The 24,630-nt window shown below is 37.7% G+C and overlaps 1 protein-coding gene and 1 pseudogene across 1 annotated transcript; both read right to left on the bottom strand.

The window, feature by feature from the left end:
- Positions 1–1,977: 1,977 nt before the first annotated feature.
- On the bottom strand, positions 1,978–4,185 carry LOC121985172 (protein HOTHEAD-like). Its single transcript, XM_042538469.1, has 4 exons — positions 3,325–4,185; positions 2,845–3,239; positions 2,277–2,761; positions 1,978–2,200 (listed from the first exon to the last, which is right to left on the bottom strand). The coding sequence occupies exons 1-4, from the start codon at positions 4,055–4,057 to the stop codon at positions 2,158–2,160; spliced, it is 1,656 nt and encodes a 551-aa protein (XP_042394403.1). The 5' UTR covers positions 4,058–4,185; the 3' UTR covers positions 1,978–2,157.
- Positions 4,186–7,145: 2,960 nt separating this feature from the next.
- LOC121985175 overlaps positions 7,146–24,630 on the bottom strand; it is a 43,583-nt pseudogene continuing 26,098 nt past the window's right edge.

Genomic DNA, 24,630 nt, shown 5'->3' with positions numbered 1-24,630 from the left:
TATATCAAGGACACTTTACTCACAAGTCTTTTCAGGAAACCTTTAGAAAGTGTACTCGTCTTGGGGAGCGTGCACGCGCGCTACAGTAACTCTATATAAAGGAGGATCCAAGTATCGGTGGAGGTATGCAATAGATACTATTCATTCTACTGTTCATTCTTGTTGTTGCTCCGCCTTCTACTTCATCGTCGGTGACTGACTTGAGCGTCGGAGGACCAATGTTAGGACCCCTTCCCTGGCTCGGCATTGACGTAATCTTTGTCTTGATTTCTTCTTATTTAATGATAAATAGAGTGTTTTATTTGATTTTCTCTTTATTTAATTATCCATCTTTTCCTCTTTTATCATTTTATTGCTTCATTAAGTGTGTAATGTCAACGCCATTCTTCGAGCCATATGGGTGGTTCACTCAGCTTGGGCTCCCGACCCGTGTAGCTTGTTCTCCTACTGACCGGACTAACAATAATTGTTTACTCAGGTGGTCGATCGGACAAGGCCTCTCCGATCGGCCAATGATCTGCTTCCCTGACGTTGACCGTCTTGACTTTGACTTATACCATGACAATTGACTCGTGTTAGGTAAGCTCTTCCTTACCACCGCATCACTAAAATAAGGGATGATTTGGTACAAAATATATGATGGAGTATCCTTTTTATTATTATTATTATTATTATTATTATTATTATTGTTAAGAAATGACATCATTTTTTAATTTGGGATGCTATTTTTTTTTATTTATTATTTTATAATATAAGGGCAGTCTATATACAGAACTCCCACGAATACAGAATCTCATAGAGGGATTGGACCACACTCTTTTCCTCTGTAAATGATAAATCCTTACTTTTAGAAGAGATTTAAACTTATCAATTTTACACCCAACAAAAAATGATTTTAAACAAAATATGGAAAATGAATACTTTAGGTCTAAAAACTAAAATATTATATTAAAAAATATATATTCGATGAGATTTTATTTCTTCTCATCAATATTGATGCAATTGGCTAGCTATTCTAATAGTTGAACAACAAATAAATTAAAATTTCTAATTCAACTGTGATGTATTTTATTTCTGACTCAACTGTGATGTATTTTAAAAATATTGGTTATACGGATGAGTCTTTCTATATACTTTCTTGATTTATCAGATAATCGGTGGAAAATTTTCGTAGGACTAAGTTGATCATCCCAAGTTCTATATTACCTAGCCTAATTAACTATTTTTTTTTAATAGCTAGCGGACAAGTGAAAAGATGTCTTTACATCAGATATATTTTGAAAATATTAGTTGTCTGAATGAGTCTTTCTGTGTACTACAACGTATTTTGAGAATGTTAGTTGTCCGGATGGATCTTTCTGTGTACTTTCTTGATTTACCAGGTGATCGTCCCACGAGGTTATCCAGAGTAGTTAGTGCGTAGAAGATTGCTCAATGAGATCGTGAGTTTGAATCGCGGGGTAGTCAGGGTGTAAATTCCTGGTCCCCGTGTCCCTCTTCCCACTGCGTACTAGTTTCTCCGGTTACCATGATTAACCTCCCTCGTGATGGCCATGGACAAGGTACGACGGGGGCGCTGGGGGCGAGCGTTATTATCTTTTGCTCAATTGATTTTCCAGGTGATCGATGAAAATTTTTTATAGGACCAGATTGATCATCTCAGGTTCTAGCTTACCTAACCTAATTAACTAATTTTTTTTTTTAATAGCAGCTAGCAGACAAGTGTAAAGATGTCTTTACATAAGCAAATAAGGTTTATTAATATCAGGCTTCTTATGTTTAAGATCACAGTGTATCTCGCTATCAGTTCAAACTTCTAGAAAACATTCAAACTAAACCATCCGTGACATTTTGGCAAGATAAACGACTTTCCCCAAGGTATTTAGTTTTGCAAGTGTTCTATTACATACTCCATCACAATTATCAATTCATTCGAGAAGAATGAACTTTTATCTTAAAACTCTCTAATTAACCAAATTACTGGATAAAATCTTATAAACTTCAATTGCATAAAGATAATATTGGTACAATCTTTCTGAAAATGAAATCGAATGCCATGTTACATGCTGATAGATATCATTCAATGTTCATGTTCAGAAAGAAAGTGAAGCTGGAAATTTCTTTCCAAAGATTGATAAACTATTACTGGCAGATTAGTCAGTGAAATTTATGCCCTTTCAGCATCCGAACTCCCATGTACCTACACAAGGAACAATGTCAAATTGAAGTGATCCATCGAATGGTCAGTTCAAGAGTTTTAAGATGAAGTTGATTACCTTCCTAACATCATGACAGTAGCTTGTGGGTTTGTTCCCGGTGAGAAAGTGAAGGTAGATCCGTCGATGATCCTGAGAGCATCAACGCCGAGCACTTTGTAGTTATGGTCGACCACTTTTCTCATTTGGCATCCGCCATGGTAGTGCCAGAACGTCATCACAAGGTCTCTGCAGTATTGCTCCAATGAAGTGGAGTCATTGGCGTTTCTTGCTCTTAAATTCACTATTACACTTGCGGATAGAGCTACCAAGCTTTGCACCGACTGATTCGGGTATCTAAATCTCGACAGGGCTCTCGAATCGATCACTCTTTCAATCGTCCTGAGGGCCTCGACGCATGCCTGAACATCCTCAGCTTCCATGAAGTAATTGAAGGTGAGTAATGGATTCTCTTCCGGGTCGCGATTCCTCAAGCGAAGAAATCCCTGAGAAAGAGGGCGCGCCAACTTCTCGACTATCGTGCCGCCTTGAAATGAGTAGCTAATCTGACACATGTAGATTAAAGAATTGGTGTGAGATAAGATAGAATCGATCTGTTTGTTCTGTTCATTTGTGTGGTTACGTGTACCGGTGAAGTTGCGGACGGCCCGGTGGAGTTGCCAGCCAAAAAGGCAGAGAAAAGGTTGATGCCGGTCACGGACTCCACGTAGTAGTCCGGCCGGATTCCGACGACTTGCACCGATGTGATCTCGATTGGTTGTGGTGAAGGGACGATGATGGCGTTCAACGGGTTGTCGGACATGCCACGGCCGACCAGTGGCTGGTCCAGCACCACCTCGATGCCTAAGGACTCTAGGTGAGGGGCAGGGCCGACGCCGCTCAACATGAGCAACTGTGGGCTGCCGAGGGCCCCGGCCGACAGTATAATTTCGCCGGTGGAGGAATTCTTGAGGTAGGCTTCGTGCACGTTGCCAGCTTCATCCTTGTATACTACACCATATGCCTCCGGCTTATGTTTCCTTCCTGCGAGCAGAGCAGAGCAGAGAAGAGAAGAGCATTCATCAATATCATTATAAATATGATTGATCTTTAATTTCGGAGGAAGCACCTCTGTTCCTGAACAAGATCCTCTGAGCCGTGGCGCGCAAGAGCACGGTGATCCTGGCAGGGTCTGCGTACTTGAGCAGATCGGCGGCGGTGTGGCGGTGGCCATTTTCATCGAACGTCGTCCCTCCGACCTTCGTCCCGGGTAAATGATCGTACGTGAAGCCATTGTCCGGCGTCACTCCGGCCTCGAGGAGCCCTGACATGAAGGCCGACGTCCAACCCGTCAGCCGAGGTCGGAACGCCACCTCTTTCTCAACCCAACGGAACGACTCCTCCGCCAGCTCCAGATTCAGCCCCATCTCCTCCACCTCCTGGCGGCTGGCGCGAGAGTAGAACCCGGCGTTGATGCAGGTCCCGCCGCCAAGGCAGCGCGCCCGCGCGTTGATGACGCCGTCCACGGAGACGAAGCGCTGCGCCGGGGAGGTCGGGGTCTGGTACACAAGGTTCTGGACAATCAAAGCGAGCTCGGAAACGTTGGGATTCCCGTAAGGCGAGCCGCCTCTTTCCAGCACCAGCACGTCGAATCTCTCCGACAGAGTAGCGCCCAAGGGGCAGCCGGCCGTGCCCCCGCCGACGATGATGTAATCGTGGTGCGACACTCGTGGTGCCTCCGCCGCATGCCTCAAGAAGCTATAGCGTGGCACCGCATCGTGATCAGGAAAACAGAATCCGAAACCCTGAAAACAGAGCAGAAGGGCGACAGAAGTGAGAAATCTCTGCATCGCCAACTCCATAATTAACCTACGACGTAACTCCACGGCCGATTGGAGTTGGAATATATCAATCCTGTCGTCGGCGTTATCTATATATATAAGGCCGGCAGGGATGAGAGTAGTGCACTAAATACATTTATCTCGATTTAGGAGGAACTCGTGGATAAATGGACAGATGAACCAAGATCACGTAGAAACTGATGCATGCGCAACAGAGAAGACAAAAAAAAAAAACGTCGTTGATATTCCACGAGCAACCTGCTCCACCCAGAATATTATTGTTTATTGAGAAGACGTGCGTCGAGATATTATTGTTTATTGAGAAACGTGCTTCGAGATCTACGTGGTTGCATGGAAACAGTAAATAATAATATTGTTTATTCGCGAGTTTTTTTTTAATATAATTTTTAATTAGAGGAGGTGGGAAACTGACCTTTCATTTCCAATTCATGTATTCAATTAATAAATATATTAATAGCTAATAAATATCTACATTGTTAGTGTATATGATACTCTATTTTAATCAGATTGAGAATATATTGATGTATTTGTTTATGGTGAAGGGTTAAATAGTTTGATAATTAAAGGGGTGTTTGGTTGATGGGTTTGAGAATGAGGGAATAGAATGATAGTATTTGGATTGTGGATTTGAGAATGATATTTTGGGAATGATTACTAAATTTATGAGAATCAACCAAACTCATATAATTTGATGAGTTTTATTTCCATTCCACCCTACTATCAAACTTATACCTATAATCATTCTCATCATTTAATCAAATACCCCCTAAAGCTAGGCGTAATCTAGTTGGTAGTATCTTAGAATACACTTTGATAAAGACACTTAAAAATAATCTTATACATAGTCATATATACCATTTAAGGATAAATACACTTTGATACTTGCACGATAAACTTTTAAATGGATGCATGTTATATATACATTTCCATCAAATAGAAGCACAATTACTCTTTGGGCATAGTTTTATCTATAATTTAATCGTTATAGGTGTAAAAATGCATCCTCCTTACCATCATACCGAACTCTTGACTTCATATTTCAGAAGGTAATATTTATCCAATTTATGATGACTAATCCTGAGATGATAATTCTAATCTCATAAAAAATTTTCATCCACTATTAAGATAAATCAAGAAACGTTCATTACAGATGACTCATCAGCCTAACATTATTAAGTCAACCTCCCATTAAGAAAAATTCATCCGTTAATTTATCGAAAATATAATTCCATCCTTAAATATTTGAAAAACTATACCATTGTCCATAAGACAAAATATAAACTTTTAAATATTGGATAGTTATGATATAGTTTAGGTAGATCTTCCCTTATACAGTTGAATAAAGGAAAATTCATGTTGTATTAAAAACTTTAACCAATTACACATTAATAATATTTCAAGAAGCCTAATAAAGGTTCAAATACATGTAACAATTAATTGAAGCAAATTAAATTAGGAGAGGCCTGAATAATAAAAAGGACCTAATTGAGATTAAATTATTAGGACAAATTGTCATAATGAGGATATTTTAAGATGAAAATGGTATCAAAATGGGGATGTGCAAAGTAATTGAAGTGGCACGTTTGTGAAAATGAGGGGGAAAAAAATCTTAATTAATTTGGATGTGATTTAGTAAGTTGGAAAATCAATTTGACCAAAAAAAAACATTCATGTGATGATTCAATTGTTGTACCCATCTATCAGGATGCTGGGACGAGCGTATTCGTCTTTTGCCATAATTATTATACCTATCTCGAAGTCTTATCATAGAAATATTTATTAAAATTGGGCATAGCCTAAGAAAATAAAATAATTTAATAATTATATTCGAGATGATTTGACTATATTTACAACTTAGAGAATATCAATTGTTGATTCATTTAAGTTACATTGATGCTTATAATTAATTTTATATGGAATTTTTTCCATTGATAAAAGGAGGGGTCTGAATCTTATTAAAATAGATGTTCTTTTCTTACTAAGAGTATAATTTACGCGTATTTAAATATCAATCTCTAAAATATTCGTCCAACATTTAATTTTTATCCCTCTTTATTATTCCTCTTGAATAATATAATGTCTCTATATTTATTGTTTGACGCTTCATGTTTGCTCTATGCATGGGCGGATTTAAGGGGTGGCAGGCCTGGGCTGTAGCCCAGGCTTGCTTTGGACTATTCTCTCAACTATTAAGTAGGATAGTAAAAAAAAATTAATATGCCCAATGTACAAATTTAATTTAGCCCAGTCCAAAATCTAATTTTCATTTCCCTCATTCTTTCCAAACATTAAAAGTAATTGAATGATCATTTATTTCATTTTATATAAGTCACGACTCATTAGAGATACACAAAAAATCGAAGAGTTTTAAGGAGTTGGAGCATAGAGGTAAGGATAGAGCTTGAGAACATTTTTAGCCACCCCTCTAATCAATTTCTGGCTCTGCCCCTGGCTCTATGGAATAATCACTAATGCTAACGGTCCTCGAGAAGTTTTTTAAATTATTTTAATATAAAAAATTTTATTACATAGCTTTAATAAATTTCAAAGTGCTAAAATTCAATATTAAATATTTGTATTACATTCTTTTAAAACTAAAATAAAAATATTCCTAAACAAACTATAACTTATAAAAATGAAAAACTTTAACATCGTTTTTATTTTACCTCCACAGCTTACCACCTCATAAATTGTAAAATAGAAATAAAGTACCATCTAGCTTTTTAACACACTAAATAATTCAAGAAACAAATATAACATAAAATTATAATTCGTTACCGTTCTAAACTTTGCTTGATGTCTAGTGTTGATGGAGGAAAAAATAATGTTTTATTTTATTTTATTTATTTGTATACATTGCAAAGGATGAAAATATAATATTCTAAACTAAAAAAGAAAAAAAAAATAAAACAAGTAGGTGGATTCTGAAGAACCAAATGAAAATTACTCACTGATTTATGTAGTTAGCATTTCTTTATAAAAAAGAAGAAAAAACAGGTGGTAATCGAATTTTGCCAAAGCTTCATGATATGCAAAAATCTTCTCTTTTTATGATCAAACCCGTTGGAAAAAAAAAAGAAGACAACAATGAACAACATACATTGCTTACATATCTATTGTGGAAATGTTGCAACCTACAAAATTATGTGTGCGCTAAACATCTTTCCTACATAAAACTTTTGGGACATAGGAACACAGAGTCGACACAGATGCCACCTTTTGTGTGTGTGCAATCAATTTGTGTCAATGAGAACTTGAGCTTGGTGGGTACATCACATTTGTCTACCACAAAATCTCCTACATGGTAGTTTATCCAACTTCCGGGATCACTTAAAGAGCACTGGGATAAAGCTTTTTGACCGTTCGACGTCCATAGCTGGAATTTCACAGGTTTTTTGTCCCACCCGTGGATGTGCTCAGAGTTGCAAATCCGGCGACCAAAACGTTTCGAAGGTAGACCTAGATGAAGTTGGAAGAACAGGCTATAGGTTCCAACAGGGAAGAAGAAATCTATTTCCCCAGCCACCTCAAACCACCAGGTTTGCTGAAGGTATGCGACCGTGTTAAACCTGCAAAGGAAACACCTTTTTCCTTAGGGAAACCATGAATTTGATTGCTGTTGAAGTCTATATTGATATTTAAAGTCCAAAACAATATCAGAGACCAAATCCTTGCCAAAAGTATTTAACTTATGTTGATCATTAAAAGAGATAAAAGAGAATTATCAAAATTATATTGATCGGGTCAAATAATTAAATCAAATCAAATTAGTTTTAGGATTATTCTAATAATTCTGTTATAATTATTAGAATAATTCTCAGAATAATTTTTAGAATTATTCTGTTATTTATTAATTGGTTAATTGACCGAGTACTTGTTTAAATCCTATATATTGTATTGTCTTGAGGGCAAATATCAACAAAACAATAAGATTAATTATTACTCTTCTATTTTATCTTCTTTCTATTCTTCTTTTAACATGGTATCAGAGCCATGATCCTTCGTTCTTTCTCTTTCTCTTAATTCTCCCTCACAAATCCTCTTCCCTTCTTTTTCTGTCGCCGCCCAAGACAAAAGAGGAGTTTCTTTTTTGAAAACGCAAAACAAGACGACAAAAGGACTTCTCCTTTTGTGCTACCGTCGCTGTCCACCGAACGCCAACCAAACCTCGACGTCGACAACAAGTGATTGCTCCAGCCAAGGCTTCTATTTCCTCCAAGGGGAATTTCTCCAGGCGAAAGTCCCCCTTTCCGGCGATCCAGTCTCTCTACAAGATAAGTTATTTTACTTTAGATGTCAAATACTCAACACTATCAAGGATGCCAAAAATAAAATTCAGTCCGATGTCAAATTTGTCGCACCATTGGCCATACTGGAAATTTATGCCCTAAAAGATTTGATTACTCTCGGGTACAATGTCAAATTTGTCACATCATTGGTCATCCTGGAAATCTATGCCCTCAAAGATTTGCCTCAAATTTCATTGGTGGTTCTACAGTCTTAAGACAACCGTCTATTTCACAAGCATATCCTAAAGCTCTCTCATCTGTGCCTACTTGTGGTAAAACCCCAGAGTTTTCATCTACTGATTGGTATATTGACACTGGAGCAACTCATCATGTCACATCGGATTATAATATCCTTACAGATGTAATGTCATATTATGGCTCAGATACGGTTCAAGTAGGCGATGGCTCAGGTTTGCAAATTGCTAATCTTGGAAACACATATAGTCATTTATCTAATCGAACTTTTCACATGCGCAATATCTTTCATGTTCCATCTATCACTAAAAATTTACTTTCTACCCGTCAGTTTTGTCTTGATAACAATGTTATTTTTGAGTTTCATTATAATCATTATCTTATAAAAAATAAAGGAACAAATGCTATTGTGTTTCATGGGAGAATCAAAAATGGCCTCTACTATCTTCAAAGTTCTTCAATCAAAGCTTTTGTTGGTGAACGCACAAATAAACCAGCTTGGCATGCTCGACTTGGTCATCCTTCTCTTCATATTGTCCAGTCAATCATCAATAGGTATGGTTTACCTACTTCCATCACCTCCTCTCCATCTCATTCATGTAGGGCATGCATGGAATCTAAAAGTCATAAGCTACCTTTCTATTCATCCGATTATGTTTCTAATTTTCCACTTGAATTAATTCATTCTGATGTTTGAGGCCCTGCACCTGTTTTATCTAACCACGGTTTCCAATATTATGTTACCTTTATTGATCATTTTAGTAAATATACTTGGCTCTATCCTATGAAAAGAAAATATGATTTATTGGATATATTCTGTAAATTTCAAAATCAAGTTGAACGATATTTTAATCGTAAAATACTTTCTTTTCATTCTGATTGGGGAGGTGAATATCAAGCTCTCCATCGTCATCTTGTCTCTTGTGGAATTGTTCATCGAGTTTCTTGTCCTCACACTCCGGAACAAAATAGCTCTGCTGAGAGAAAATATAGACACATAGTCGAAACTGCCTTAGCTCTTCTTCATCATGCATCAGTTCCACGTAAATTTTGGGATGAAGCTGTTACCACTACTGTATATCTCATAAATCGACTCCCTACTCCATTGCTCAATCACAAATGTCCTTTTGAAACACTTTATAATCAAACTCCTAATTATACTTTCCTTCGAATTTTTGGTTGCGCATGTTATCCATGGTTACGCCCCTACTCCAAACACAAACTTGACTCTCGTTCACTACAATGTGTTTTCCTTGGTTACAACAACTTGCACCATGGTTATCGTTGCTTCCATATACCAACAGGTCGAATTTATATTTCACGACATGTTACTTTTGATGAGACTCTATTCCCTTTTTCAGTATCTTCTTCGATCTCTCCTCCAGATACAGGTGGCACCTTCTTAATGCCACCTAATATTGTCAGAAATGATGGCATCCTAGGTCCTGCTCCGCTCTCTGATAACTCCCCTATACCATCAGAATCACCTCAGGATGCTGCTCCAATCTTGGAAGCCTCGCCGGTCGAAGATAATATGCTCTCTAGTTTTGAATCCTCAGATAATGCAAGTTCGTCATCTACATCACCATGTCAGCCTACTTCCTCATCATCATCGACAAGTGATTCAGATGATAATGCTCCTCGTCGCATGCTTCCCATTAGTGACATTTATGAACGTTGCCCACCAAATGTGACTCGATATCCTCTTCCACGGGCTCTAGTGGTTTCTTCAAAATCTATTGAACCAACTTGTTTTACGCAAGCAAACAAGGATCCAAATTGGCGTAGTGCAATGGCTACAGAATTTGATGCACTTCTTCGCAATGGAACATGGAGTCTAGTTCCACGCACTTCCTCAATGAATGTTGTGGGCTCTAAATGGATATTCCGTCTTAAGTATCGAGCTGATGGCTCTCTTGAACGATACAAAGCTCGACTTGTAGCCAAAGGTTTTAGTCAGCAACCAGGTATTGACTTCAATGACACTTTTAGTCCAATCATCAAGATTACATCTGTCAGACTATTATTATCGATAGCTGTTAGTTCCAATTGGCCTGTACGCCAATTGGACATCTCAAATGCGTTTCTCCATGGTCATCTTGAGGAAACTGTATTTATGGAACAACCACCTGGGTTTATTCATCCACAATTTCCATCTCATGTTTGCCAACTTAAGAAATCTTTATATGGTCTTCGACAAGCTCCTCGTGCATGGTTTCATCGACTATCCAATTGGTTACAATCTCAAGGATTTTCTGGATCAAAGACTGACTCGTCTCTATTTCACAAGTATAATGATGGGTCTATGATATTTTTTCTTATTTATGTGGATGACATCCTGATAACCGGTAATGATCACAAGGGCATCATAACTTTATTAAGTCTTCTCAATCAAGAATTTCCTACTCGAGATTTGGGCATTGCTCATTTTTTTCTTGGTATTGAGCTTATTCCACATGAGGATGGCTATCTTCTCTCTCAAAGCAAATACATTACTGGACTTCTTCAAAGAGCCAAAATGGATGGAGCACGTCCGGTCTCTACACCAATTGCTATAAACAACTCTCCATCTGCATCCTCTCCTGCTCTGTCTGATCCACAGATTTATCGAAGCATTGTTGGAGCCTTACAATATGTCACTATCACACGCCCTGATATTACTTTTGCAGTAAATCGTGCTTGTCAATTCATGCATGCTCCAATTGAACAAAATTGGGATAATGTAAAAAGAATACTTCGCTATCTCAAAGGTACTATTCTACATGGTCTTCTTTTATATCGTCAATCGTCTCGAGATTTACATGCCTATAGTGATGCGGACTGGGCAAGTTCTCCTGAAGATAGACGCTCTACTAGTGGATATGCAATATTTCTTGGACGAAATATTATGTCATGGAATTCGAAGAAGCAACCTACGGTATCTCGTTCAAGTACTAAGGCATAATATAAAACTATAACAAATACAACGTCTGAAATTATTTGGCTTCAATCACTTCTCTTTGAACTTCATCTTGCATCAAATATTGCACCAAAAATTTGGTGCGACAATATTGGAGCAACATATCTCACAGCAAATCCAATCTTTCATGCTCGTACAAAATATGTGGAGATTGATTTTCATTTTGTTCGTGAACGTGTGGCAACTCAACAATTATCCGTCTCTTATATCTCTGCTGAGGATCAAATTGCTAATATCTTTACTAAGCCATTATTCAGACAACGTTTCAACAAGTTAACAAACAAACTCAACGTCAAAGATCTCCCGTTAAGTTTGTCGGGGGGTAAAAGAGATAAAAGAGAATTACCAGAATTGACCGGATCAAATCATTAAATCAAATCAAATTAGTTTTAGGATTATTCTAATAATTCTGTTATAATTATTAGAATAATTCTCAGAATAATTTTTAGAATTATTCTGTTATTTATTAATTGGTTAATTGACCGAGTACTTATTTAAATCCTATATATTGTATTATCTTGAGGGCAAATATCAACAAAATAATAAGATTAATTATTACTCTTCTATTTTATCTTCTTTCTATTCTTCTTTTAACAATCATAACAGATGCACCCTGAAAATCCGAATCAGATGGTGAATTAACTAGAATTTTACCACTATTATACCGGTCGTCATGCAGTGTATCGTTTATTGTCCTTCGTAGAATTGCTCAAGTTGAATGACTATATTGTGAAAAGAAGACTAATCAATCAAACAATTCTGCAAACAGGTTATGAGAAAGGAGTTGCCATTCTGGAACTGGCGAGGCTATCATCAGTGATAATACTTGCTCTAAGATAATACAATAAATGTTCAACGACTATGATCTAATCATAGATAGAAGGAACCACTTGTGTATTGGCTATTGAGATCATGATGATCTGATGCTAGAAGGTTCCAAACTCAATGGTGGGTAAATATGAACAGACTGAAGCCTGCAGGAAATGCTGACTTGAACACAAGAAAGCCACTACTTCAAGGGAGGAGAAAACTCTGCTATAAGCATATTGATACTTTAGATAATTATGCAAACCGATCTTATGCTGAGTTTGTTTGGGTGAAAAGTTAGGAGGGAGGAGTGGAAAAGACATGAAAATAAACACATATGAGGCTTCATCGCTCATATATTTCTAAGTCTCTTTTCCTTCTTCATCCCCTTCCCCTCCTAGCTATCTTTCCATCACAGTAAACCCACCCTTTAAGGTTCAAGCCCCTCATTCAGTGGATGATAAGACCTCATCTAGGTATTAGCAGTCAATAAAGGTATCATATTGTATTGAAAAAACTTTAATGAAGGTAAAAGGAAATATTCAAAGAGTTAGTTTGTTTAGCCATAGACAAGACTCAGTACCTAGATTCCTCGGTTGGGAGGTATTTCCAGTATCGCTTGTCATTGACTCCTGTAATCAGTAATGCCATTGAGGAAATAGACACGAAGATTCCACCCCTGTTCTTCTCCAGCCAAAATTCCTAGTTCACCGTGATTAAAGCTGATCCCATCCGGAAGCTAAGTCGGATGAGAGCGGGATTTGCTGTGCTGAATGTTGACGAAAAGTCGTTAAGATGCTGAGTTAGTAAGTTACCCCCTAGACAAGTGCGCACGAGCGGTGGTACGAAGGGAAGAAAGGTTCAGGATGATGGCGCTATCACTCTGCACACACTCAGACGAGTCACACGGTCGTTAGAGACCAGAAATCAGGGAAAAAGTCCCCGGGTCAGGCCCTCCGACGCTCAAGTCAGGTACTTTTTCCCCAGAAATCATAGAGAAAGCTAGAAAAAGCAAAAGACTGGTAAAAAATGACGAGTGAGCGTCCCTGCGTAAGGGACAAAGCATCCCTTTTTATACTGCAACTGGGGCTTCTGGAACCTGGCGAATGTCAGGGAATGTCGGGTGTCAGACTTTGTCTGGCGGTGATCGACACGTGACTTCCTCTCATAGGCCGGCTGAGAAACCCAGAGGAGTATGGGCCTCCCACTATTAGAATATTCCCTGACATGTGATGATTGTTCTCTGACAGGTGGTTACGATTCCTTGCAAGCCTATTTGTCATGTAGCGTCTGGCCCCCTGACCACCTGCACCCTGGGTCGGCTTCCCGACCTGCACGCTGAGTTCACTTCCTGATCTGATTTTGTTTTTTGTTATCCATAGTATGATCATCCTGACCTGCACGTATGATCACCCTGACCTGCATGTGGGGTCGGATCTTTGACCTGTGTCCGTCTGTTGTCATCCATGGTACGATCGTCCCGACCTGCATGTATGATCACCCTGACCTGCATGTTGGGTCAGATCCCTGACCTGTGTCCGTCTGTTGTCATCCATGGTATGATCGTCCCGACCTGCACGTATGATCACCCTGACCTGCATGTTGGGTCAGATCCCTGACCTGTGTCCGTCTGTTGTCATCCATGGTATGATCGTCCCGACCTGCACGTATGATCACCCTGACCTGCATGTTGGGTCAGATCCCTGACCTGTGTCCGTGACGGCAATCGTATTCGGTATATCCGTTCAATCCATAAGATGATCCCGAGTCACACCCAATCTTTGGTTGCACCTTGTTGGAGTGTATACTAAAAGCCTAGCTTTTGGTATAAACATTTATCTAGAAATAAGAATCACATTGGTCAAATGTCTACATTTATGATAAATGTAGTTGTTCAATTAATTTATATTGTAGATGACATGGTATGTGGTGTCACACGCAGAAGATCATGTTATCAGTACCTTATAAATTATAAACAGTAGCTCACGACCATGATGGAAAAGAACAAACCATTGGAGGGTCGTAGTGTAATTAGGTATTAGTTTATCTTGACTATATAATTACACTAGTACACTCAGAGTATATTGAGTAGGACCATTTGAGGTCGTTTCTTTTATACTGACTTTATAAAGAAACAAAGACCTCGGTTATTATGGAAGTGTGTGTTCTTAATCCTAATATAATAACAAGCACATATATTTGATATTTATTTCTTTAATTTATCAATGTGTGAGATTTAGTTCGATAAATCAATAAGCCCGATAAGTTGGGAAATGATATCACTTATAGTGTGTGTTGTTGATTACAGAAGGAAACCGTGTCCTAGAGATACTAGGTTGATAATGTCCTCAAGAAGAGCTCATAAGGATTGTCATGTTAAATCCTGCAGGTGGACTTAGTCCGACATGATAATAAGGTTGAGTGGTACTACTCTTGGACTAAGATATTAATTAGATGAGTTGTCAGTAACTCACTTAATTAGTGGACATTTGATATCTTAAACACAGGGAGACTAACACACTCATAATAAGAAGGAGCCCAAAAATGTAATTTAGGATTGGTGCGGTAGTTCAATAATAGTTCTCTAGTGGAATGAATTATTATTGATAAAATTAAGTTGTGTGTTCGGGGCGAACACGGGATGCTTAATTTTATCGGGAGACCAAAACCAATTCCTCCTCTCGGTCCCTATCGTAGCCTCTTATTTATAGAGTTCTATACCCACCTATACCCACCTTCTATACCCACCAATAGGGGGCCAGCCAAGCTAGCTTGGGAACCAAGCTAGGGCCGGCCTAGGTATAAGATTGGGTGGTCGGCCCTAGCTTGAACCCAAGCTAGTGGGGGCCGGCCAAATTAAATTATAAAGGAATTTTAATTTTAATTTTTATTATGTGGAAGAAATAATTTATTAAAGAGAATTAAAATTAAAAATATCTCTTATAAAAGATCTACAAAAGATTAAAGAAAGAGATTAGATCTCTTTCCTTATTTGTAGATTGGTGAGATATTTTATTTTCTCTCTAAAAATTATTCACATGTTGTAAAATTAAAATTATAGAAATTTCCTTTTATCAACCATGAATAGATTTTTGAAGAGAAATTTTAATTTTAAAATTTCCGGAGATAAATTAGGAAGTTTTAATTTGTTGATTGAAATTCTCCTAATTTTTCTCTATTGATTGTGGCCGGCCAATACATGGATAAAAAGGAAGTTTTATTTAATACTTCAAATTAATTCATGTCAAGGAAAATTAAGGAAATTTTATTGTAATTAAATTTCCTAATTTGCCTAGGCCAAGGAATATAAAAGAAAGGGTGAGGGTACCTTCATGGGGGACAACCTCTATTATTTTTCTCCCTCTTTTCCTTGGTGTGGTGGCCGGCCCTTCCCTTTCTCTCTTCTCCTCTTGTTGGCCGAAACCTATCTTCTTGGTGGAGCTTTTGTTTGTGGCCGGATCAAGGAAGGAGAAGAAGGAGAGAAAGCAAGTCTCATCTCTAGCATCCCTTGGAGCATTGGTGGTGGCCGAAACCTATCTCTTGCTTGGAGTTCTTGTGGTGGCCGGATACTACTTGGAGAAGAAGAAGAAGAAGGAGAGAAAGCTTGTATCCCTTGGAGCTTGGTTGGTGTTTTGTTCTTCGTCCTTGGTGAAGCTTCTTTGTGTTGGCCGAACCTAGCTAGGAGAAGAAGGTGCTTGGTGGTTTCTCATCTTGGAAGATCGTTGCCCACACAACGTCCAAGGTTAGAAGAGGAATACGGTAGAAGATCAAGAGGTCTTTCTAGAAGGTATAACTAGTAATTTTTCTTTCCGCATCATGCTAGTTATTTATGGAAATAATACCAAATACAAGAGGCTTACGATTCTAGTATTTCAAATATGTTTTTCGAAGTTGTGTTCTTTTGTTCTATTTTTTCCTTGTGATTTGATTGTTCTTTTCGGTTAACCTAAAGTTATTTTAGGAAATTAAATATTAGATTTCTATAAAAGGTTTTGTCTAGTCGGTGGTGGTTGCTCCCATATCCAAGAAGGCCATGTGCCTCGCCACGTCAGTACTGGGAACCAATTATGGAAATTAATATTTAATGGAATTAATAATTTAAGGTGATTTGGGTCGAACGTGTTAAGTTCCGCAGGAGATCCAAGTCTAAACCTAAAAGAACAAATAGATTAAGTTTTGGATCAAACGTGTTAAGTTCCGCAGGCGATCCAAAATTTAATTTAAAAGAACACATGGTAGCTAGGAAAAGGTTCAGACCTTTGTATAAAATTTTATACAGTGGAACCTCTAGGTTTTCCGAGTAGCAACCAACAATTGGTATCAGAGCTAGGGTTTTGCCTCTGTGTATTTGGTATTAGTTTAATTATGCACATGTCATACATAATTTAGGCTGGTTAATAGTAGGATGTGCTAACTTTGTGGATGCAGGATCCAACTATTATGGCTTTTAGTTATTATGTGTGTGATTGGACCCTTGGACATGTCAAGGGCATTTATATGTGTGTGCATGATTGTATTATAAAATACAGCAGGAGCTGTATTTAGTTTTATTAGGATTTTATTTTGATCTAGATACATGTACATTCCTTTTATGGAATATAGGATCAAAATGTAAAATTCTATTTATGTCATGGATCGAATCTTGCAAAGCGTGGAACCTTCTACGGACCGAGGCGCAGTGGAACTAGGAGCAAGATGGATGCGCTAGTCCCGGTGGCGGTGGCCAAATATGGCAGCAGCTTGGGATGACAACACACGGAGGACAACTAGAGATAAAAGCCATAATAGTTGAAAATTAGATTTTCTATTTATTGCTTTTATATTGTCTTTGTGTGCATGTTGGTTTACATATTTAGTAGGCTAGCATAGTTAAAATTCCTCATTTATAAATAACTAAGTGGGAGAGGGATTTTAAGTAAATCCCATGGTCTCCATTATCTGGTTTGTAAGTGATGCAAACAAGCTTGCGTTGGCTCTGAGTGCCTTCCTCCATAACGGATGAGCTTGTTTGTGGATCACTAGAACATACTTCCATTTTGGATGACTATAGGAAGTTAATTAAGAGCGTGTGATCTTCCCCAATGTAAGGGGCATAATCTTATTAATGGACTTAGTGTCAAGTAATGGTATACACTTAGACACATTTAATAGTATCCTCCCCAACGGAGTCACTACTATCACTTGTGTGACCAAAGGGAAACCAACTATTGATTTGTCATAAAACTAGATTGGCAATATAATAAAATTAATAAACCCCTATTACAAATGTTTGAATTTGTATACGTCCACACTAACGTGGCATACAAGATTCATGGTGTTTGAGGTAATTTTATTTGTCAAAAAGTTATATTGACAAGATAGTCAATGGGTAAAACCCTCCTCTTACAAATGATGAATTTGTATACGTCCACACTAACGTGGCATGCAAAATTCACGGTGTTTGAGGTGTTGGTAAATTTAAATAATATTGTTTGAGGAATCAATGTTATTTTAAATTCAAAGAGTTTTGACCAAATATTTGATCAAAGACAAATCAACTATTAATTTTATTCGTCATAAAGTAAAGTTGACGAGATAATAAAATTAATGAATAAAATCTCCTCTTCGATTTTGTATACACAAAATTCATGGAGATTTTAAGGAGTTGATCTTGACCAAATATTTTTGTGATTCTTAGGATGTTTGTCAATCCCTAGTAGTCATACTATAGAAAAAGACTTAGTAGTCCCAAATTGTAATGATTGGAAATAGGACTTGGACATTAAGGTAGACTATCTTCTTAGAACTAAGAACAATTTAGGTGTATTTAATTCATTAGTTGAAACATGTCTAGTGGTGTTATCTACCAGAACCTGGAGTGTAGATACAAGATGCCATTAATCATGTCTGTAATTCATTGCAGGGTTCCAGGAAACCCGACAACTAAATGAAAGGTAAATCACCGTCCACATGGGCACTACTGTAAAAGTGGTAGCTGTTGCAGTGGGAGATGTTTATCCTTTGATAAGAATAAAATATGGATTTTATGTAATTGTCTTTACGTACCAAGTTTAGAAAGAACCTGATTTCAGTTTCTAAACTATTATAGATATTGTGTCTATTTTGATAACAAAGTTGTTATCAAGAAAAATAGGAAAGTTATCTATTTTGGTATGATGGTTGACAATTTATAATCCAATAACTCCCACGATGCAACAAATGGAAATTAGTAACACATCTTCTAATTTTAAGAGAAAGCAACCTTCGGAAATGAACCAATTATATTTTTGGCATCTAAAGCTAGGTTATACTTGAGTAGGATTCATTGGTAGCTGATGAACTTTTGGGTTCATTGGTAGTGGAAATCTTTCCAACCCGCGAGTCTTACTTGGAAGAAAAATAACCAAGAAGCTTTTAAGTCCAAGGGGTATGGAGTCAAAGATATGTTGAAATCGGTTCATTCTGATTTGTATGATCCTATGACTATCCAGACAAGAGGTAGTATTGAATATTTTGTCTAAATTATAGACAACTATTCAAGATACAAATAAATTTACTTAATGTACCGCAAGACTAAGTACTTTGATTAGTTCAAAGAGTACAAGGTTGATGCGGAGGAATAAAGTAAAAAGTCACTATGGAAGATCGTAGTGGCAAGTACCTCTTGAGAGATTTTAGGAGTCACTTATCAGAAGTTGGATTTCAATCCCAACTAACTGCATCTGGTACACCCCAACAGAATGGTGTAGTAGAAAGAAGGTAAAGAACTCTTATGGAATAATTAGATAGATGATGAGTTATTCAGAAAATTACCAAATTTATTTTAAGGATAAACTCTGAAAATGAAAGTGAACATAGTGCCTTCCAAGTCATAACTCTCTACTCATATAGAATTGCTGAATAGGCGTAAGCCTATTTTGAAGCATATTCGGATTCGGGTAATCCAGCACATATGTTAAAGAGAGATAATGATAAGTTGAATAGGAGTTCACTTGTTTGTAAGTTATCCTAGATAAACAAAAGTAGGTTTATAGTCTTAAAAATCAGAAGGTCATTGATAACATCAATGACTGATTTTTAGAAAAGGACTATATAATGAACCACGTGCTCATAAGTAAATTTGTTCTTAAGGAAATAATAAAAGACATGTCTAATCTAGTACCAACTGTACAAGATGAAATACCACAAGAAAACTGCAACACGTATCACAAATGATACACAATTGCAGAAAATGCCTTGTCGTAGTGGGAGGGTTGTTAAGCAACCTTAAAAGATTCATGTTTTGGGAGAGTTTTTAAACTCGATCCCTGAAGGACGTGAACCTGATCTCCGGACATATGACGAAGCACTCCAAGATAAATATGAAGCATCTTGGCAAAGAGTAATGAATAATAGAATTAGAATATATGTATTCTAATAAAATCTGGAAGCTTGTAGAACCACCAAGTGGTGTAAAAGCCTTTGGGTGTAAAAGGTCTATAATAGAAAAAGAGGGATAGACAGGAAGGTAGAAACCTTCAAAGCAAGACTTGATGAAAAAGGAAACCTTTTTCACTGGTAGCCATGCTTAAGTCTATCCGGATTCTTTTATCTATTTGGCAAGTGGATGTCAAGATAGCATTCCTTAATGGAAGTCTTGAAGAAAGCATCCATATAAAGCAACCAGAAGGGTTCATTGCAAAGTGCTAAGAGCATCTTGTGTGCAAGCTCAATCAGTCTATGGAGTGATACAAAGCTTCAAGGTCTTGGAACATCCAGTTTATCAAAGTAATCCAGACCTATGGATTTATTGAGTAAACGGATAAAGTCTTGTGTATACAAAAGATGTGATGGAAACGTGGTGGTATTTCTTGTACTATACGTAGATAACATTTTTGGTAGTTGGAAACAATATCAAAATGTTGTCAGAAGTAGGGGTATGGTTGTCCAAATAATTCGATATAAAGGACTTGGGAGAATGTATATATTTTTGAGATCAAAGTAATAAGGGATCGCAAGAAAAAATATATTTATTCCAAGCTTGATACATCGGAAAAATCCTTGCTCGTTTTAAGCATGCAAAATTCCTAGAAAGGTTTCTTACCTTTTAAGCATGGAGTGTCTTTATCTAAAGAGATGTCTCCGATGACATCAAAGGAGATTAAGGACATGTAGGCAGTTCTTTATGCTTCGGCAGTTAGACAACCTAATGTATGCTATGCACGAGATCAGAAACCTGTTTTGCCAAGGGCATAGTTAGCAGATATCAAAGTAACCTTAGACAAGGACATTGGACTGCAGTAAAGCATATATTAAAGTACCTTAGAGGCACTAAAGATTATATGCTAGTTTACAAGGCAGTTAATTTGGTTCCTATGGGTTGTATGGATTTTGACCTCTAATCGGATAGGGACAATAATAAGTCAACCTCGGGGTTTTGTGTTTATTTTAGGAGGTAAAGTCATAACTATGAAAGAGTGATAAGCATAGGTGTTTTTCTGGACTCCACCATAGAAGCTTAGTATATGGCAAGCCTCTGAGGTAGCCATTAAAAGCTGTATGACTCAATAACCTCAAGATAGACTTAGATATGATTTCTGGTTTGTCCAAAGATTATTACAATTTATTGTAATAATGTTGGTGCAGAAGCAAATACGAAGAAACCATAAGTCTATAAGGCAAGTAAACACAATAGAGCGCAAGTACCACCCAATACGAGAAATCGTATAAACGAGGAGAAGTTGTTGCCGCCTAGATTGCATCAGGTGATGACCTAAAGATCCTTCCACTGAGGTCCTTAAGGCAAGAGCTTTTGATGGGCATGTTGAAGGGTTAGGAATCAGATGTATGGCAGCAGATATAGCAGCTTAGTCTTTTAGTATAAGTGGGAGATTGTTGGAGTGTATACTAAAAGCCTAGCTTTTGGTATAAACATTTATGTAGAAATAAGAATCACATTAGTCAAATGTCTACATTTATGATAAATGTAGTTGTTCAATTAATTTATATTGTAGATGACATGGTATGTGGTGTCACACGTAGAAGATTATGTTATCAGTGCCTTATAAATTATAAACAGTAGCTCACGACCATGATGGAAAGGAACAAACCATTGGAGGGTCGTAGTGTAATTAGGTATTAGTTTATCTTGACTATATAATTACACTAGTACACTCAGAGTGTATTGAGTAGGACCATTTGAGGTCGTTTCTTTTATACTGACTTTATAAAGAAACAAAGACCTCGGTTATTATGGAAGTGTGTGTTCTTAATCCTAATATAATAACAAGCACATATATTTGATATTTATTTCTTTAATTTATCAATGTGTGAGATTTAGTTCGATAAATCAATAAGCCCGATAAGTTGGGAAATGGTATCACTTATAGTGTGTGTTGTTGATTATAGAAGGAAACCGTGTCCTAGAGATACTAGGTTGATAATGTCCTCAAGAAGAGCTCATAAGGATTGTCATGTTAAATCCTGCAGGCGGACTTAGTCCGACATGATAATAAGGTTGAGTGGTACTACTCTTGGACTAAGATATTAATTAAATGAGTTGTCAGTAACTCACTTAATTAGTGGACATTCGATATCTTAAACACAGGGAGACTAACACACTCATAATAAGAAGGAGCCCAAAAATGTAATTTGGGATTGGTGCGGTAGTTCAATAATAGTTCTCTAGTGGAATGAATTATTATTGATAAAATTAAGTTGTGTGTTCGGGGCGAACACGGGATGCTTAATTTTATCGGGAGACCAAAACCAATTCCTCCTCTCGGTCCCTATCGTAGCCTCTTATTTATAGAGTTCTATACCCACCTATACTCACCTTCTATACCCACCAATAGGGGGCCGGCCAAGCTAGCTTGGGAACCAAGCTAGGGCCGACCTAGGTATAAAATTGGGTGGCCGGCCCTAGCTTGAACCCAAGCTAGTGGGGGCCGGCCAAATTAAATTAAAAAGTAATTTTAATTTTAATTTTTATTATGTGGAAGAAATAATTTATTAAAGAGAATTTAAATTAAAATATCTCTCTTATAAAAGATCTACAAAAGATTAAAGAAAGAGATTAGATCTCTTTCCTTATTTGTAGATTGGTGAGATATTTTATTTTCTCTCTAAAAATTATTCACATGTTGTAAAATTAAAATTATAGAAATTTCCTTTTATCAACCATGAATAGATTTTTGAAGAGAAATTTTAATTTTAAAATTTCCGGAGATAAATTAGGAAGTTTTAATTTGTTGATTGAAATTCTCCTAATTTTTCTCTATTGATTGTGGCCGGCCAATACATGGATAAAAAGGAAGTTTTATTTAATACTTCAAATTAATTCATGTCAAGGAAAATTAAGGAAATTTTATTGTAATTAAATTTCCTAATTTGCCTAGGCTAAGGAATATAAAAGAAAGGGTGAGGGTACCTTCATGGGGGACAACCTCTATTATTTTTCTCCCTCTTTTCCTTGGTGTGGTGGCCGGCCCTTCCCTTTCTCTCTTCTCCTCTTGTTGGCCAAAACCTATCTTCTTGGTGGAGCTTTTGTTTGTGGCCGGATCAAGGAAGGAGAAGAAGGAGAGAAAGCAAGTCTCATCTCTAGCATCCCTTGGAGCATTGGTGGTGGCCGAAATTCTTCATCCTTGAAGAAAATTGTTGTGGCCGGCCATCCTCTTCCTTTCTTCCTCTTTTGTGGTGGCCGAAACCTATCTCTTGCTTGGAGTTCTTGTGGTGGCCGGATACTACTTGGAGAAGAAGAAGAAGAAGGAGAGAAAGCTTGTATCCCTTGGAGCTTGGTTGGTGTTTTGTTCTTCGTCCTTGGTGAAGCTTCTTTGTGTTGGCCGAACCTAGCTAGGAGAAGAAGAAGGTGCTTGGTGGTTTCTCATCTCGGAAGATCGTTTCCCACACAACGTCCGAGGTTAGAAGAGGAATACGGTAGAAGATCAAGAGGTCTTTCTAGAAGGTATAACTAGTAATTTTTCTTTCCGCATCATGCTAGTTATTTATGGAAATAATACCAAATACAAGAGGCTTACGATTCTAGTATTTCGAATTTGTTTTTCGAAGTTGTGTTCTTTTGTTTTATTTTTTCCTTGTGATTTGATTGTTCTTTTCGGCTAACCTAAAGTTATTTTAGGAAATTAAATATTAGATTTCTATAAAAGGTTTTGTCTAGTCGGTGGTGGTTGCTCCCATATCCAAGAAGGCCATGTGCCTCGCCACGTCAGTACTGGGAACCAATTATGGAAATTAATATTTAATGGAATTAATAATTTAAGGTGATTTGGGTCGAACGTGTTAAGTTCCGCAGGAGATCCAAGTCTAAACCTAAAAGAACAAATAGATTAAGTTTTGGATCAAACGTGTTAAGTTCCGCAGGCGATCCAAAATTTAATTTAAAAGAACACATGGTAGCTAGGAAAAGGTTCAGACCTTTGTACAAAATTTTGTACAGTGGAACCTCTAGGTTTTCCGAGTAGCAACCAACACACCTGACACGTAGTAGCAGTCCTCCATTAAATATGATCCTGTGGGTCGGGTCCCTTTTTGATGCCCCTTTTGAGATCGCATCCGACCTCGTATCTGACCCAACTTATAAATACTATCCTTTGACCCGTTCAACTGAATCTTTGACTTTAGCCACGCGGGTCGGAATGTTGACCTTCTTGCGATTCTGATTTCTGACCTCCACAGTGGCATGATTTTTGACTAGCCTTGGGAGCTAGACTCTTGACCTCCATGCCGTCGTGACCTTTGACTAGCCACCGGGGATAGACTCTTGACCTCCCTGCTGGCGTGACTTTTGACCATCCCGGGGCTGGACTCCTTGCCATATCACCTCACAGACCCCACACTTATGCACCGTATCACAAGCCTCCCCTTCAAGTCTAGTCGAAGGAATACCCAAGTCTGACTGATTAGACCCATACACACCTCTGCACCCTCTGCCTATTGCCCTACATACCGTACCAACCTTTTTGTCCTGTCACCCCTTATCGCGCCAACCTTTATGTCCTGTCACCCCTTACCACGCCAACCTTTATGTCCTATCACCTGGGGTATCCTGTATGCATAGTTGCTTTAGTGGTTGCTTGTGGTACGACGCTTGCGTAATTGCTTCAGTGATTGCCTGGGATACGGTGCATGAGTAATTACTTTAGTGTTTGTTTATGGTACGACACTTGCATAATCGCGTCAGTGGTTGCCTGGGAGACGGTGCCGGAGTAATTGCTTTGTCTTCAGTACTCAATCTCCTCTTTAAAAAGGCCTCGATACACTCCCTTCTCGTATCCTTCCTTTGCTTTCTTCTTGCTTTTCGTCCCTCTGCCTGCTCCCGGTTTCTTCTTGACACAATGCATTCGCCC

Source organism: Zingiber officinale, chromosome 5B (genome assembly GCF_018446385.1).
Source record: "Zingiber officinale cultivar Zhangliang chromosome 5B, Zo_v1.1, whole genome shotgun sequence".
NCBI lineage: Eukaryota > Viridiplantae > Streptophyta > Magnoliopsida > Zingiberales > Zingiberaceae > Zingiber > Zingiber officinale.
This window is presented reverse-complemented; position numbering and strand designations above follow the sequence as displayed.

Excerpts from the sequence above, each read along its gene's own strand:
- LOC121985172 (XM_042538469.1), bottom strand. The coding sequence starts at position 4,057 with ATGGAGTTGGCGATGCAGAGATTTCTCACTTCTGTCGCCCTTCTGCTC. Across the intron at positions 3,240-3,324 it reads GATCTTGTTCAGGAACAGAG|GAAGGAAACATAAGCCGGAG; the intron begins GTGCTTCCTCCG and ends CTCTGCTCGCAG. Across the intron at positions 2,201-2,276 it reads ACTGTCATGATGTTAGGAAG|GTACATGGGAGTTCGGATGC; the intron begins GTAATCAACTTC and ends TTCCTTGTGTAG.